Genomic DNA, 15881 nt, shown 5'->3' with positions numbered 1-15881 from the left:
ATATGATTTGCATACGAAGACCAGACAAAACCATAATAAGATCAACATAAGAAAGAGATGCTGAGCATAAAAGGAGTCACTATAAAATAAATAACATTCATCTGTTAAAGAAGATACAAAATGGATCCCAACAGCAAAAAACAAAGACAAGAAAAGAAAGTATTTAAGAGATTAGTCTACATAACAGCAATAGTACAACAACACACCAAGAACTCATCTCCTTGGCCCTCACTTCACACATTAGATTCACCAGCAAAAAGAAAAAGTGTGTAAAGATCGAAACAAGTCGGATTCAACAACTATACAATGTTGCTGCATTTTTGATGCTGGTGCTTTTTTTTTTCTTTCTTCAACTTCATTTGTTACCTAAATCTTTTTATATTTAAAAAGATGATCACAAGAACACGCAACGGTTCTTGTTCTTTTTCTTCTTCTTCTGTTTCGGTGGCTGAAGCACCACTTTTATCGCTGCGTCAAAGACTGCTTTCACATTCTGAAAAACCAAAGACCCAACATATTCACACTCTCTGACAAAACAAAACCCAAACAAAAAGAGACATATGATATATGATTTATGTGTGTAGTATATACCTGCTGCGTCTTTGAACTACATTCAATGTAGATTGGCGATCCTATCAGTTTCTTTAGTTCTTCTCCCTAAACAGACAACTAAAGATCAAGAACTCGCTACACAAAAAAAAAACTACTGTTTTCAAGAATTTTGGATTGTGGAGTTATCTACCTGGTTTGTAGTAATTGGCACTGCACCAGGATGGTCTATGAAGAACTGCTTGTCATCTCGAAGATCTGCAAATTCCCAAATTTGAACTATTTATCATCTCTTTCTTATTTATCAGGAAAGTGTTTTAAACAAGAACATGAGTTGATACCGAGTTTTGTTCCAACAAGGATAATAGGAACACCAGGGGCATAATGCCTGAGCTCAGGAATCCACTGAGATAAAGCAAAAAATTCAAAATGAGCTCAGCAAAGGTTATTATTATCAAATAAATGAAGTCAGATCAAATGAAAAAAAGCCAAACCTTCTTGGCTACGTTCTCATAACTAGCCTTGCTAATAAGCGAGAATGCAAGAATGAAGACATCTGCACCACGGTAACTCAATGGTCTTAACCTGTTATAGTCTTCTTGACCTGCACAAACCCAAGAATTAGTCAAAAAAAAAATTACCACAAAAAACAAGAAAACCAGAATTTGATGGTGTTTCAAAAGGAGTATATACCGGCTGTATCCCACAATCCAAGATTCACTGTGTTCCCATCTACAACCACATTAGCACTGAAGTTGTCGAAAACAGTTGGAACATAGTCCTGATAGTCAATAACAAGTCATGGAGTTGGTTAAACTAATACAAGTTTCTCAAAACTCTATACAAAATAAATCATTAACACACAAACAAAAGAACAAGATTGATGATCCCTAAATGTAAATCCATAGAAGCATCATAAAAAGTTCTAAAGAAAATGTCAAGATTTGATTTTTTTTTGACAAGTTTTACCAGCTAATCGCATTCAAGAACAACATATGAATAATCTTCAAAAAATCCCATTCTCAAAAGAAGCTTCAAGATCAATATTGATAACCAAAAAGGACAAAACTTTACCGTAGGGAAAGTGTTGCTTGTGTAAGAGATCAGCATACATGTTTTCCCGACTGCACCATCACCGACGGTGACACACTTTATAAACCTCGAAGCACTCATCTCACCACGCAAATTCACAAACTCTCTTTTTAAGAAAGAAAAAAAAATACACTTTCTTTTTTTGTTTCTTCAAATCCCAGCCATTCCCAAGAACCACACAAGACACAACCTTTACTCAAAGAAAAACCCTAAATCCGAACTCTCCAATCCCACACAACACGAGCACAAAATTCAAAAGTAGCAAATTGAAATCGATGAGAGAGAGAGAGAGATAATGGCAGAAGAAGAATGAGAAAAAGAAAAAAAATATTTGCTTTAAATTTTTTGTTTCTTTATTTATTTTTTTCTGGTCTTTTTGTTTTTGGGCCGTTGGTGTGACTTTGAGATGAGCTTTTCATACAACCTCATGCCAGCTAATGCTACACCAAACAACACCTTATCATTTACACTCACCCCACTTTAAAATATATACTAGTAATAATTTTTTTGCACTTTAATTTTGAATTTTGAATGCAATATGATAAATTTTCCGTTTTGTAATGTGTATTTTTTCTTTATTATATAAACATTATGATTATTATTTTTTTCTTAGATAGCCAAACAACAACAACAAAAAAAACCTCATTCACTAATAAACATGGGTTTTATGCTATTTAATTTTTAACCAAAAAAAGAAAAAAGTTTTCTAATTTGATCATCTAAATAAAAAATTATTGTAAGAAGAAGACAGCAAATAAAAAAAGATTTCTATATTAAAACAAACAAAATTAAGAGTAAAGCATAGTCGACCAAACTATGGGGAGGCATGAAATTAAAACTAATCATTGGATTGAGACGACTCTCGTCAAGAACGTGCTACTTAGTGTTACGGCACCATTTCATTCCTTTTATTGTCAAATCTCTTTCATATTTTATTATGTAGTTTTGTTTTTGTCAAGAGTGCTTTTTTGTTTTGGTTATATATACTACTTTGTAATCTAATGAGTTTTCTTCATCTTTACGACATATATATAAGAATCGCAAAAATCTTACAAGAACGTGCTCAACTCTCTCATTCAACCTACCAATGAGCATGTGACACATCATGAACTGTCCCACATTTTATTTATCCAAATTATACAGTCGCATTATCACATTTTCTTCGAACAATAGATGGACGAATCAAAAGTTTTCAGCAGTTATATTTACTGATCTAATAAGCAATCATATATGATACTAAAGTAATAAGGGGGTTAGAGTTAGCTCTACGCTTCTACCTACTCTTCACCAAAACCACTTTTTACCCATTCATTATAATTCTTACAACAAATAAAATTTCAGACTCTTATTATTCTTGTATACGAGTTTAACTTAGTTTGCTTTTTGTTGGTAGAAAAACTAAAGACTAGAAAAAAAAAAAAAAAAAAAACAAAAAAACAAAAAAAAGCAAAGCGATAGGGAGTGTCATAAGGCCCATACCACAAAAGACAAAAACATAAACACAACTGGAAAATAGAAAAGACCATAACACGAAGGCTCACTTAAGGCCCAGTAGCGAATTTAAGCCCATTATGCTTATCATCATCATCAGCGCCGGCGGATTATTGTTGTCACATGGACGAATAAGTTGGATTAAGGTGTTTTACAGTGTTGAGCGAGTGAATTTGTTAAGGTGACCAAAATTGTATGACTGGTGTATATCCACAGAACAAGAGTTTACCAATTTATTTTGGAAACTTATCAAAGGTGCACTATAAGTTGAATCCGAAGAGGTCTACCCTGGAGAAATGTCCTTACCACTAGGCTAAGATATTTTAACAATAATATATTAATATCATATATATTTGACAAAAAAGAAATCGTGTACATTATAAATCAGATAACAAAATAAATATATAATAATTAAATGAACATATACAAATATCTTAGCCCCGTACGTAGCAGGGCAATATGGCCTAAGTTATTACAAGTAACAAATATCTAAGCCCCGTACGTAGCAGGGCAATGCAATATAGGCTAAGTTATTACAAGTAACAAATATCTAAGCCCCGTACGTAAGAGGGCAATATGGCCTAAGTTATTATAAGTAACGATTGTATGTACATCCATTGGTATTATAACTTGCAAAATTGTTCTACGTAATTTAGTTGAGTAGATAAGGCTTAAGTTCAAGTTTTGTCGGCTTCTCATTCATTTTCAACATTTGTTAAAACTTAAAAGCATAGTGCTAAAGTTTGACAAGTGCGAACAAGACCAATACAGATGGCGCTTGCGTCTAACAAAACAGGCATTGCTTCGTACTCAAATTTAAAAACATGGTCGAAAGTCCAGACATTGGGCCATATGTAATACATTTATTGAGAGGTTTAATTACTTATTTGAATCAACCTCAAACTAGAATAGTCAAAGGTAATTCTTTAGACTTTAAGAAGATATAATTTAAGAAAAAGAAATTAACAATAAAACACTAAATATTAAAAAGTTTACATTGTCAAAAATGAAACAGATATCCCAACGTTTGAAAATATAAAACGTTTTAGTTAAATGCACGTATTTTAAAGTTGTTAAAATGATTCATCAACCAATATTTTTTTTAACCGCAAATATTAATAGTCACAAAATACCATTTTTATTAACAATTTGCATAGAAGTTAGAATTTTGTAAAACATGATACTAAAACGGGAGTATAATTAAAGACTTGACAAAGAGGGAGTATCAATCCTTACAATAAAATTTGTATGTTTTCACCGGAGCATGACATATCAGTTTTAAAATTTAAGCTGGTGTTGACACATTATTTAAAATCAATAGCCAATAGAATTATAACAAATAATACAAATTAACATTTTTAACCAGTAATAATCGTTTTCTATTCCATGTCACTTTCTCTCTTTTGAGATAACCTAGCCACTCTTCCTTTGTTAGTTGTACACAAATGTCGATAAAAGTTCGAAAGCTTTCAACTTCTTCCAGCGATGTCTCATCTCGAGTTGTATCGTGATATCTGTTATGTCAGAGTTAACGAGATGTTGGCCGAAATGGATCCCCGATTTCAGGTGTTTAAGGCTATGGATGGTTTTAGAAATATATAGTGATCCAGTTGAAGGAATGAGCGATGATTAGACAATACTGGCTTAGGGACTCTAAACTCAAACCTAAACCCACCTTGAAGAACTTGATCGAGCATGCAGGTTGAAGCTAATACAAAGCATAAATATTAAGGAATCATATTTAGGGATTTCTGAAGAAGCTTCGTGGCACTCTAACTTCAGAAATTTTGCCTATGGCTACGGCGAAGGCTTACCATACGATCCCTCCGAGAGTGATCTCCACGTTGTCTTCTCATACAGTAAGTGTAGTTTGTGTTTCTGAAGTTTCAATATCTCTAAATGGGTTTTTTTTATCCTTTTTGTTTGTACAAATTGTAGATACTATGAAGTTGTTGATGTCAATCTTATTCAAGACAAGAGGACTAGTAAATCAGGGTTTTGCGTTTGCTGTGTATGAAGATCAAAGAAGTACCACTCTTGTTGTTGGTCATTGAAGCTCTTTTTTATGACTCTTTCACATTGTTTTTATGTGGATTTCGGTGTTGTAATTTATTGATTTGAAGCTTTTTCGGTTAGTTTTTGTGATTGCAGTAATTTGAATGGAGCTGAAGTGTTGGCGCAGGTCATTAGGATGGATAAACCATTGTGGCAAATATGTTAAAATGAGAAGAAGATGATGAAGAGTATGCAGACCTTTTGAAAAGGGAGAGTGTACTCGTGGGGTTTCTAGCATCGTGTTTACTTGCAATCGATCTTGAATAAATCCTTTTATGTCGTCAGGTTCACTAAGAAGCATTAACTTGGAAAAATAAAGATGAACATCCTCCACGCAAACAATTTGTACTTCTCCACAAACCTTCATAATTAAAACCTAAAACCAAAAATATTACCAATGAACATTGTCAACAACTATATTAATAATGACTTTTTTAATTACAAACACAAAATTATCCAAAAATTATAAAAATAAAAACAAAATATAAAACAATCCCGCGGCGTAGCACGGGTACTATCCTAGTTTTATTTAACAATCAAAACACAAATATGTTGTTACACTATTCAGTAGTGAATAGCATACGGTGTGGTACTCAGAACAAATCCAACTTCAGATTCTAGCTAGCTTGAGAAAATTTAATATGGGTGCACGAAATTTATGCCATGCTGGTTCATACTCCATCAAATTAAAAAATTTATGTATACAAACCAAAATACACATCTTGGAATGACCGAATGATGATATATATAAAAGTTTTTTCTTATAACAACATAATAAGTTTCTAGCATGAACAATCAGTCACTCGGTCTCATTACCCAATACACTGCATCTTTTCTGATGTTTTATTAGTTAGCTAAAATAGCTTTGTTGTAAAATTGGAGATGATGTTATCGATCTATTGAGTTCTCTTTATATATAATCTTTACTGTACTCAGTTAATTTTTATGGGAAAGTTCTTCTTAAGATTTTATATCGGAAACTAAAAGAGATCATCAACAATATATTATATTCTCCGAGTTCTCTATCTTTATTCCCACATAATGGCTGTGTGTGTTGCAGTCTTGCAAACAAATATGGACAAGAAAAAACAGTACGTCGTACGTAAAAGCTTAGTTATCTTATTATAACAAACCAACAACATAAAGATGTCTGGTATACAAGTATAAGATCACTCTATGAGTGATACTTACTTATTTTATAAAAATACACACACACATTCGAGCACTAAATGTTTTTGGTAGTTTAACATGGGAAGTAGCAAATACATTTGTGAGCTGGGAAAACATAATTGCAAGATCCATGTCGTGCTTTCTCAAGGTTAATGCATTGATTCTTGCACGCGTTATTGTTTCCACAGACTCCGGACCATGTCCCACTTGGTCTCTCACACAACTTTTGTGCTTCTACCATTGTCGGTGTTTCTGCATATAGATGGATATGTCTCTCAAAGTTAGTTATCACAATACGTGAAAGAAAATTTTAAAACTCATATAAAGTAAGATCATTACTCACCGAGAGCAGCAAAGAAAACAAGAGCAGCGAAAAGAAGGGTGACGATGGTAGCAGGCTTAGCCATGACTGTTGTTTGCTTAGTTGTTTTTAATGTATATATGTGTTTTAGTTTGAAGTAATAATAAGCTTGAGATCAACCTCTATTTATAGTGAAAGGATGATGGGGAGATCGATTTTCACTACGTACGTGTACAGCGGACGATTAGTGTTTCACCCCACAGATTTGAAAACACATACCGTAGTAAAAAAATATTAACACGCAAGTTCCTGATGATCATATGAGATAATATCTTTGACCAATTCGTAAATAGTGTGCTGATCAGTAATGGCTAGTTTCAAGTGCCACGTTTGCTCATTTGGAGTTTGGTTCGGTGGATATTACATTATTTGAACCACGTTGGTTGGCTTATTTGACTTGGTCAAACGGCTAAATATCTTCAGCAAATTCTAGTACGTACGTGACACAACACAAGTGGTAGTGATAAGTCATGGCCACATCGCATTTAATTTTTAAACAACGATGTTGGAACCCCCAAGGACCGTCACTAGATCGGCAAGTTGATAAAGTATGTTGTTTCTTCACTTTTTTATGTTATTGATCTCATAATCTGCAACTAGCTATTTTGCTAGAGGGTGTGGACTAAAAAGTTGTAAAATCGCACCCATACATAGATCATATGTAACACCATAGTTCATACCCCCATACAAATCTTCTTGGATTCAACTCTGCCAAATTCGGATCACCGAGAAGAAAAATCCGATTTTAAATTTTGTTTTTCAACTAGTTTTATATGTAAATCTATAAAAAAAAAAACAGTAATCGAAAGAGAAAATTGTTTTCGACTTCATGATAGTCGTCATCCGCAAACTTTGACAAAGAACTTGTCTCCTCTTTAAAACATTTTATGTACAGCCACGTGACAACAACAGCTTGCTTTCTTACCCTACTAAGAGAGCCCCAGCAGTCCAGCACTTGCCACGGACAAGTAGCAAACTCACCGTTAATTTGTTAGATATTTGTTTTTGTCAAAGGGTATTCATTGATTGACATTTTAAAACTTATTTAGCAATCGAAAGATAAGTTTCTAGTGATAATTTTATTAAACTACAACTTTTTACCAAGAACTTCATCGCTTAAGGTTTAGTTTGATGAATTGAATTTTGAAAGTTTTACGTTTTTTACTTTTATTTTTTGAATGGAACTATGTTTTAAGCTAATTTCATGTAAAACTTAAGCTTTCATTGTAAATAACATTTACACATATTCTTACCAAAAATAATTCTTTACTAAATTGGATAGCTAAAATATATAACTTTAATGCTATTAATTAGATTACAGTTTTTTTTTTTTTTTTTTTGTGTGTGTAACCGATCGAATATGTTTTTATCTTTTTTATAACTTGAAAATTATGGGCTAGAACACCATCACCTCATTGGTAACGGATATGTCTTGACCGCTGTTATTCAAGCATTTTAGTCACATATTTTCGATTTTGGCTACAAAAAGTTGACTTTTTCTTGTAGTAGAGAATTGGAAAGCAGCATGTAGAAATGAAAAATGCCATGATGCACCAGCGACACCTATGCAGGCTATGCGTAAAACTCGTCATGTTGCCCATCACACACGTAAAGTTTCCGCTTGAGAAGTTGATCTCGTATCATCTTCATTTTTATTCTAAACTTTCTACATTTTTTTGCTTCACCCCAAATACATGCGCACGTTTTATGCAGAGTATATATCTTATTATAAGACATAGTTAAAAATGAGTTGGTCCTACAAAACAGTATCTAGATCTTGAGTTACCGCGATCCAATTCTTAAATAATATTTCATTTCCACAACGTAAATTTGGTGTCCAATCAAACACTATTGAATTGAAGGTTTTTCTCTAGTGGCACGACCTGCCTAATAAAACTTATAAATAAGTTTTTATTTTTGACAAATTATTTGGTCATTTTACTGAACAATTCATAGTTTCTGTAGGATATCGATTACATTAAAGATTTTTTCACATTTTTTTTTCGACTGAATGATTCAATATATTCAATTGCTTCGAGTTTTTTACAATTTGCAAACCCCATACCTAGGGCACTTCCAAAAAAATAAGGATCCTAAAAGTCTTTTTCACATATATTGATAGATATTTGATGATGTATACACATGCTCATTTGTGAATAGCAAACCAATTAATATTCTTACTGAATACACCACCACACCATTTCTTTTCTTTCTTAATGTTGAAGTAGCTATGCAAGCCAGTACTTTCTCATTAAACTGGATTAGGCACCTCTAAGTAATTGTGCCCAATTCTTGAGGAGAGATAGTCAATCCTTATTGAAAAATAAAGGCCGTATATAAAAATTATATTTTATTTATCAATATATGTGACAAATATGGACTAGAAGAAAGACTCCTACCGTATATAAAACTTATATATTATTGTAAGTTTATAACAACAAAGTCAAACCAAACAGTAAAACATTAACATGCATGTCATAAAGTCGCTCGTAGAGTGACAAAGACTTATTTTATGTAAAATACACTTTAAGCATCAAATACTTTTGGGAGATTAACATGGGAAGTAACAAATACACTTGTGAGCTGGGAATACATAGTTGCAAGATCCATGTCGTGCTCCCTCAAGGTTAATGCATTGATTCTTGCAAGCATTATTGTTTCCGCAAACTCCTGACCATGTCCCACTCGGCCTCTCGCACAACTTCTGTGCTTCCACCATTGACGGGGCTTCTGCAGAAGTATGTATATATTTCTCATGGTTAGTTATCAAAAATGAAAATAATATTTAAACACACATTTTTCATTCATATGATAACTAGATCATTACTCACCAAAAGCAGCAAAGAGAACAAGAGCAGCGAAGATAAGGGTGATGATGGAAGCAGACTTAGCCATGATTATCACTATTTTGTTTTCAAAGTATGTATGTATGTGTTGTGTGATGAAATAAGCTAGATCAGCCTCTATTTATAATGAAATGATGGTTAGTTTAGTCTTCTATTTGTGCATCGTCTAATCACGGATCGCGACCCCACAAATTAATCACGCAGTGTCTTCTAGTAGCTGATATTAGATATCTTGATATATTCATAATTGATGGCTGGTTTCTCCACCACATATTTTTCTCTAAATATCTAAGTGGCTGCTTTGGATTTGAGTTAATGCTACATTGGTCACATTGACCGATATTATTGTTTCGTAGCGTTGCAAAACAGACAGAACCGAAGGGTACAAGCCAGCCAAACTGGTGCTTGCGGCTGCCATAGTAATATGTATTTAATCGGCGCCCTGTTTTACAACAAAAAGTCGTTAGTATGGTGGAAACCTACTTCTAAGGTCTAACTAAGAGAATTGGTCACATATTCACACCACATAAAATACATTTTTTACCTTTTTCTTTTTAACAAAATAAAAATCAGCCAATTTTTTTTTTTTTGAGCCATCAAAATCTCAAACAGGAAAATTAATTTTAAAGTTTAAACGTCAATAAAATTATTTAAAAAATTTATAGTGTTATTGATATTTTTTTCAAGGTTTAAAGTGCTGTTCACAAATACTTTAAAAATTTTAAAGCTTTTTCCAAACTTTTTTTTTAAAATACATAAAGTCATAAACTGTAGTCACAATTTAGGCTTAATACAATACAGTAATTCTTGCGGACAAAGAGATCGTCATCCCGGAAAATAGCATCGTAATGTGTCTTTTCAAGGCTAATTCACTCATTATTTCTACAAACTCCTGCACTTGGCATCTTGCACTGTTGCACAACTTCCCAACTTTTGTGCTTCCACCATTATTGGTGAATATATATATATATATATATATATATATATATATATATATTTAGTTTAGTCAAATGCTCGATTTAAATTAAAATCAAACTAATTGAGACTACAATCCTATCCGTAAGATAAATCTAAAATTGAAAATTTGACCGGAAATCTAGACCAGGGCCTAAAATCGAAACGTTTGTTGGGAACATAAGCTTTTAAGTTCGAAATCAAAACCGTAACCTAAACTTTGTATATGTTCTTGATTTATCGCCAACATAGGCACCTCTTTTTACGCAAAGCTTTTTAATACACAATATTAGAAAAATGAATAGCCAGATCTTGAGTTCTTTCATTACCATAATTTAACTAATAAATTTAAATTATATTTCATTTCTTTAACGTGAATTTGATATAGTCTGGTCAATCTATTGAATTGTAATTTTACTCTAGATTTAACGTGAACTTCCTACAAAAACTTGTAAATAAAAATTTCCTTTGGCATATTATGATTCGGTCATGTAAGTGGAAACCTGATAGTTTTGTCGTGGATCAGTATATATATTATAGTATCTTACTGAACACACCACCACCTTTTCTTCTTTTCAACTTGAATTAGCTATATCAAGTTGGGAAATTGAAGATGTTGTTAGGGTACCTCTTTAGGATGAATACTCTTTCATTTTCCCAATTATACTGGAGAAATTCTCGGTCCTTTTGAATATGATCGTATTGAAGACAAACACAAAATAGATAAGAAGAAATATTTATGGCATGAAATACAGAAAAGATTAATATTTATAGCGACAAAGTCAAACCAAACATTAAAACATAAATGTGCATGTCATAACATCACTCATAGCGAGCAACACAGACTTATTTTATGTAAAATCCACACGTGTTTAAGCACCAAAAGTTTTTGGTTGATTAACATGGGAAGTAACAGATACATCTGTGAGCTGGGAATTTATAGTTGCAAGAACCATAACGTGCTCCTTCAAGATTAATGCACTGATTCTTGCAAGCATTATTGTTTCCGCAAACTCTCGACCATGTCCCACTCGGCCTCTCGCACAACTTCTGTGCTTCCACCATTGACGGTGCTTCTGCATATGTATGTATATATTTCTCATGGTTAGTTATCAAAATAAATGAAAATAAAACACATTTTTCATCTCTTTGATAAGATCATTACTCACCAAAAGCAGCAAAGAGAACAAGAGCAGCGAAGATAAAGGTTAGCCCTGGGCATTCGGATTTTCGGTTCAGATCGGATCAGATTTTTTGGATTTCGGATTTTTCAGATTGAGATGTATAAAATCCATTTAGAATCTGACTGTTTTTCGGATTGGATCGGCTCGGATTCGGATCGGTTTTCAATTTTTTTTAAAATCCGAACTGAAACTGAATCCCTTATATATATCATTTGGAAAGTAAAGCCAAATAGTTTTAACAGCTCAAATGGTTAGCGTGTATGTCCTGCAGCCATAACGTCTACGGTTCAAATCCTCCTTTCATCAAATATTTATTAATTTTTTTAAAAATATCTGTTTATAGTTAATGGGCTTGGGTTAGAAGCCCAAAAATAATACCAATGCCCCTAAAAATTAGTTGGGAATTCGGTTTAACGGATAACCGATCAGATTTCAGTTCGGATCGGTTTAAATCTGAAAATCGGAATCACACTCAATAGGAAAATCGATCGGTTTTAACTGAGAAACTAAAACCGATCCTAATTGGTTTTTTCGGATCGGTTCGGATCGGTTTGTTCGATTTCGGATTATATGCCGAGCGCTAATAAGGGTGATGATGGAAGTAAACTTAACCATGATGATTGCCGCTATTTTGTTTTCAAAGTATGTATGTATGTATTTCTTGTGTGTTGAAATAAGCTTAAGATCAGCCTTTATTTATAATGAAATGATGGTGAGTTAGTCTTCTATTTGTGCATTGTATTATCACGGATCGCAACCCCACAAATTAATCACGCAGTGTCTTCTAGTATAGCTGATATTAACAGATAAGATCTTGATTTATTCATAATTGATGGCTGGTTTCTCCACCACATATTTTTCTCTAATGATATCTAAGTGGTTGCTTTGGCTTTGAGCTAATAATACATCTTTTACGCAGGCGGCTGCTGAATCTGATGTTGTCAAGACTCAAGAAAAGTTTTTTTTTATTTTTTAACCAAGCCGATCGAGTTAAACAAGTCTTTATGATTTGTACAGAGTTTTTCACCGTTCGTTACAAGAGCGTATAGAGCTAGAAGAGAAAATGGGATCAAGGATACTATAACTGGTTATATGCTTGAATCGCAAGAAATAACCTCATTACTCTAATAAGATGTCACCTGTCTCTAATATTCTCTTCTCCAATTTAATTTTCTTGAAATTGTTTATCCAATATGATGAATCGTTTGTGCAAGTTAAGTTAAGAAGTGTATAACATATATTCGTTCCTTTAACCGCACAACTTAAAATCCTTACGCAATTAAAATTATGGTTGGTCTCTATATCTAATTTAGCTTTGAGGTTTTCTTAGCTATATAACAGAATAAAATGAAAATAAAGATTGACATTTACACAAAATCTTGTCGTTTGTCCAAAGACTATGATACGAAGAACATGAGCGACCTAATTAAACATTTTTCTTTTTCTTAATCGTCCTGATAATGCTAAAAATGGTTGTCTCAACCCTCGGTGAATCTATGTCCACAGTTAGGGCAAGTGTACTTTGACTGTCCTTTGTCTAACAAAGACTTCGGAAGCCAACCATATGAGCCAAAGTCAAACAAATTAAACTAAACGGTCAAATATTTCCGGTTATAGCACGTCAAAAATTAATGAGTGTGCGTTCTTCATGTCGCCCCTTGACTCGACAACTATAAAATTTTATAACTATCAGAAGGAGAGGAGGGGCGCCGGCGGAACTGAAAGGGCAGGAACTGCGAAATTAGGTAAGTCGCCTATGGATAAACAACCCATAATTTTGGAATTCAGTAGAAATCTGAACCGGAAATAGAGAGCCTAAACCTTGAAAAGTAATGAGCAAAATTGAAACGCAGAACAAGATCTAAACCTTTGCTCGTAGTGGCCTGGCAATGTAATCGGCTAAGTGAAACTCAATAATTTTAGATACCTCAAGGTTAATGCACTTATTTGTATGCATTATTGTTTTCCCAAAATTCTGACCATGTCCCACTTGGTGTTTCGGGTAACTTTTGTGCTTCCATCATTATTGGTGCTTCTGCATATATATTGCCACAATATATACATCTGTTTAATTTAGTCAAATAGGCGATAAATTAAAACTAAACTAAACCAACTTTGCATAGGATAGTCGTGGATCTTAGACACAAGTCACACAAGTTTTTTTTTAAATTAGTTTAAGGGGGTTGGATTTGAATTTTATTCTTACTGATTACCGCCACCTTTTTTTCTTTCTTAAATTGAATCAGCTATACAATACATTCCACTTTCTTGTGAAACTGGAGATGTTGTTCGGGTACCTCTAATACTCTTTATTCTGCCCAATTACACAGTGGAGAAATTCTCGGTCCTTTCGAAAATAAGACAAATTAGACAAGAAGAAACAGTCATGGCTTAGAAAACACAAAGTATTTATATTACTATAGAAACAAAAGTCCAACCAAACATTAAAACATAAATATGCATGTCATAAAGTCACTTACACAGAGCGACATAGACTTATTTATGTAAAATACACACATTTAAGCAACAAAGATTTTGGGGAGATTAACATGAGAAGAAACAAATACACTTGTGAGTTGGGTTGGCATAGTTGCAAGATCCATGTCGTGCTCCCTCAAGGTTAATGCACTGATTCTTGCAAGCACTATTGTTTCCACAAACCCCTGACCATGTCTTACTAGGCCTATCGCACAACCTCTGTGCTTCCACTATTGACGGTGTCTCTGCATATGTTAGGTATCAAAATAAAGGAAAATAGCATTTAAAACACAGAATCTTCGTTCATCATTACTCACCAAAAGCAGCAAAGAGAAAAAGAGCTGCAAAAATAAGGGTGATGATGGAAGCAAACTTAGCCATGATGATTATCACTATTTTATTTTGTGTGGAGAAATAGGCTTAAGATCAACATCTATTTATAATGAAATGATGATATTGTGTTAGTCTTCAACTTGTGCACCGTATAAGCACGTAGTAATAACCTCACCAATTAAACACATAGTGTCTTCTAGTAGCTAATATTAACAGATAAGATCGTCACTTATTTATATATCGTACGTTGATGGTTACTGGTTTCTCCACCATATATTTTCCCCCTGATAATATCCAAATGACTGCTTGGCTTTGAGCTAATGATACATCGTTTACATAGGCGGGTGCTTAATCTGCTGATGTGTGGTCAAGACTCAAGAGAATAAGATCTTAACCAAGCCATAGTTACACGAGTATCTTGATATGTCAGATATTTTCACAGGCGGCTGTTTAATATGATGTAGTCAAGATTCAAGAAAATAAGATCTTAACCAAGCCATTGTTACACGAGTATTTTGATATGTTAGATATTATCACAGTTAGGGAAAGTGTATATATCGACATGGTTTGGTTGATCTCAGGAGCAGCATCATTCCGAATTCAGCGGCAAACAACTTTAACCGTAAATTAATTAGATGATTCATCAATGCGTTGCTCTGGCCGGCAGTAGGTCTTCCAACCATCAGAATTTAGAAGAAGACGATATATTGGCGCCCGGCAAAGCAAGCACTGGGGACTTATAAGTCAGTTGGCTATGGATAAACAAACCATTGTTGGTCACAGACTCATGGCCTTGAACGTAATGGGCTAAACTGAAAACCGAGACGGAAATAAAATACCTACTAAACCTTTTAATTGCTCGTAATGGTCTGAGACTCTGAACCAAATGGGCTAAGTGGAGCCTCTAGCTGAGAAAATAAACAACTGACCAAAAAAATTACCGAAAGCTAACTTATATAAGAGATGAAGATTTTTAAATTCAGGAAATACATCTTTTTGTAGGGTTTACAACTTTTTTGGGTTAGATGTAATTTTTATAGAGTTTAGGAATTAAGATCTTCGGATTCATAATTTTGAATTTTGAATTTATGGTACCAAAGCAAAATGCTATATGCATTGTGTTTATATGTTCCTGCTTCACCCCAAACATGTATTTTTGCATGCGTTATTTGCTATTAGTTATTGTTTAAACGGAAAAAAAAATCACAAAGAAATGAACGGTAAAAGAATTGGATATACCTTTTTTTACCACCATTTATATTTCATTTCTCCCCCATGCAGGAATCGGCCACCTAGCTAGTGATCTAACGTCCTTATCTTTTTATATATAAATGATGATTTTTAATTTTGACTTACTCTTCGGCAAAT

At 33.5% G+C, this 15881-nt stretch overlaps 4 protein-coding genes and 2 long non-coding RNA genes across 6 annotated transcripts; all 6 read right to left on the bottom strand.

Annotated features, from left to right (window-relative positions):
• Positions 1 to 61: 61 nt before the first annotated feature.
• LOC104751475 (rac-like GTP-binding protein ARAC5) lies at positions 62 to 2597 on the bottom strand. Its single transcript, XM_010473423.3, has 7 exons — positions 1624 to 2597; positions 1243 to 1330; positions 1044 to 1153; positions 891 to 954; positions 743 to 807; positions 592 to 657; positions 62 to 493 (listed from the first exon to the last, which is right to left on the bottom strand). The coding sequence occupies exons 1-7, from the start codon at positions 1720 to 1722 to the stop codon at positions 395 to 397; spliced, it is 591 nt and encodes a 196-aa protein (XP_010471725.1). The 5' UTR covers positions 1723 to 2597; the 3' UTR covers positions 62 to 394.
• Positions 2598 to 6286: 3689 nt separating this feature from the next.
• On the bottom strand, positions 6287 to 6808 carry LOC104751474 (defensin-like protein 1). Its single transcript, XM_010473422.3, has 2 exons — positions 6701 to 6808; positions 6287 to 6609 (listed from the first exon to the last, which is right to left on the bottom strand). The coding sequence occupies exons 1-2, from the start codon at positions 6762 to 6764 to the stop codon at positions 6431 to 6433; spliced, it is 243 nt and encodes an 80-aa protein (XP_010471724.1). The 5' UTR covers positions 6765 to 6808; the 3' UTR covers positions 6287 to 6430.
• Positions 6809 to 9119: 2311 nt separating this feature from the next.
• Positions 9120 to 9658, bottom strand: LOC109129706 (defensin-like protein 1). The gene is made up of 2 exons (XM_019238444.2): positions 9550 to 9658; positions 9120 to 9448 (listed from the first exon to the last, which is right to left on the bottom strand). The coding sequence occupies exons 1-2, from the start codon at positions 9611 to 9613 to the stop codon at positions 9270 to 9272; spliced, it is 243 nt and encodes an 80-aa protein (XP_019093989.1). The 5' UTR covers positions 9614 to 9658; the 3' UTR covers positions 9120 to 9269.
• Positions 9659 to 11244: 1586 nt separating this feature from the next.
• LOC147925887 (uncharacterized) lies at positions 11245 to 12369 on the bottom strand. Its single transcript, XR_015585203.1, has 2 exons — positions 11688 to 12369; positions 11245 to 11594 (listed from the first exon to the last, which is right to left on the bottom strand). It is a non-coding gene; the product is annotated as an uncharacterized LOC147925887 (long non-coding RNA).
• A 681-nt stretch (positions 12370 to 13050) lies between these two features.
• LOC147925886 (uncharacterized) lies at positions 13051 to 14049 on the bottom strand. Its single transcript, XR_015585202.1, has 2 exons — positions 13909 to 14049; positions 13051 to 13737 (listed from the first exon to the last, which is right to left on the bottom strand). It is a non-coding gene; the product is annotated as an uncharacterized LOC147925886 (long non-coding RNA).
• Positions 14050 to 14089: 40 nt separating this feature from the next.
• LOC104751473 (defensin-like protein 1) lies at positions 14090 to 14699 on the bottom strand. Its single transcript, XM_010473421.3, has 2 exons — positions 14498 to 14699; positions 14090 to 14425 (listed from the first exon to the last, which is right to left on the bottom strand). The coding sequence occupies exons 1-2, from the start codon at positions 14559 to 14561 to the stop codon at positions 14247 to 14249; spliced, it is 243 nt and encodes an 80-aa protein (XP_010471723.1). The 5' UTR covers positions 14562 to 14699; the 3' UTR covers positions 14090 to 14246.
• Positions 14700 to 15881: the final 1182 nt, after the last annotated feature.

Source organism: Camelina sativa, chromosome 16 (genome assembly GCF_030686135.1).
Source record: "Camelina sativa cultivar CO46 ecotype springtype chromosome 16, ASM3068613v1".
NCBI lineage: Eukaryota > Viridiplantae > Streptophyta > Magnoliopsida > Brassicales > Brassicaceae > Camelina > Camelina sativa.
This window is presented reverse-complemented; position numbering and strand designations above follow the sequence as displayed.

What these genes read in the sequence shown, in the direction of transcription:
- LOC104751475 (XM_010473423.3), bottom strand. Translation starts at nt 1,722, where the DNA reads ATGAGTGCTTCGAGGTTTATAAAGTGTGTCACCGTCGGTGATGGTGCA. An exon ending in CAAGCAACACTTTCCCTACG is followed by an intron (nt 1,331 to 1,623) that starts GTAAAGTTTTGT and finishes ATTGACTATCAG; the next exon opens with GACTATGTTCCAACTGTTTT. An exon ending in ATGAGAACGTAGCCAAGAAG is followed by an intron (nt 955 to 1,043) that starts GTTTGGCTTTTT and finishes GCTTTATCTCAG; the next exon opens with TGGATTCCTGAGCTCAGGCA.
- LOC104751474 (XM_010473422.3), bottom strand. Translation starts at nt 6,764, where the DNA reads ATGGCTAAGCCTGCTACCATCGTCACCCTTCTTTTCGCTGCTCTTGTT. An exon ending in TGTTTTCTTTGCTGCTCTCG is followed by an intron (nt 6,610 to 6,700) that starts GTGAGTAATGAT and finishes ATCTATATGCAG; the next exon opens with AAACACCGACAATGGTAGAA.
- LOC109129706 (XM_019238444.2), bottom strand. Translation starts at nt 9,613, where the DNA reads ATGGCTAAGTCTGCTTCCATCATCACCCTTATCTTCGCTGCTCTTGTT. An exon ending in TGTTCTCTTTGCTGCTTTTG is followed by an intron (nt 9,449 to 9,549) that starts GTGAGTAATGAT and finishes ATACTTCTGCAG; the next exon opens with AAGCCCCGTCAATGGTGGAA.
- LOC104751473 (XM_010473421.3), bottom strand. Translation starts at nt 14,561, where the DNA reads ATGGCTAAGTTTGCTTCCATCATCACCCTTATTTTTGCAGCTCTTTTT. An exon ending in TTTTCTCTTTGCTGCTTTTG is followed by an intron (nt 14,426 to 14,497) that starts GTGAGTAATGAT and finishes TAACATATGCAG; the next exon opens with AGACACCGTCAATAGTGGAA.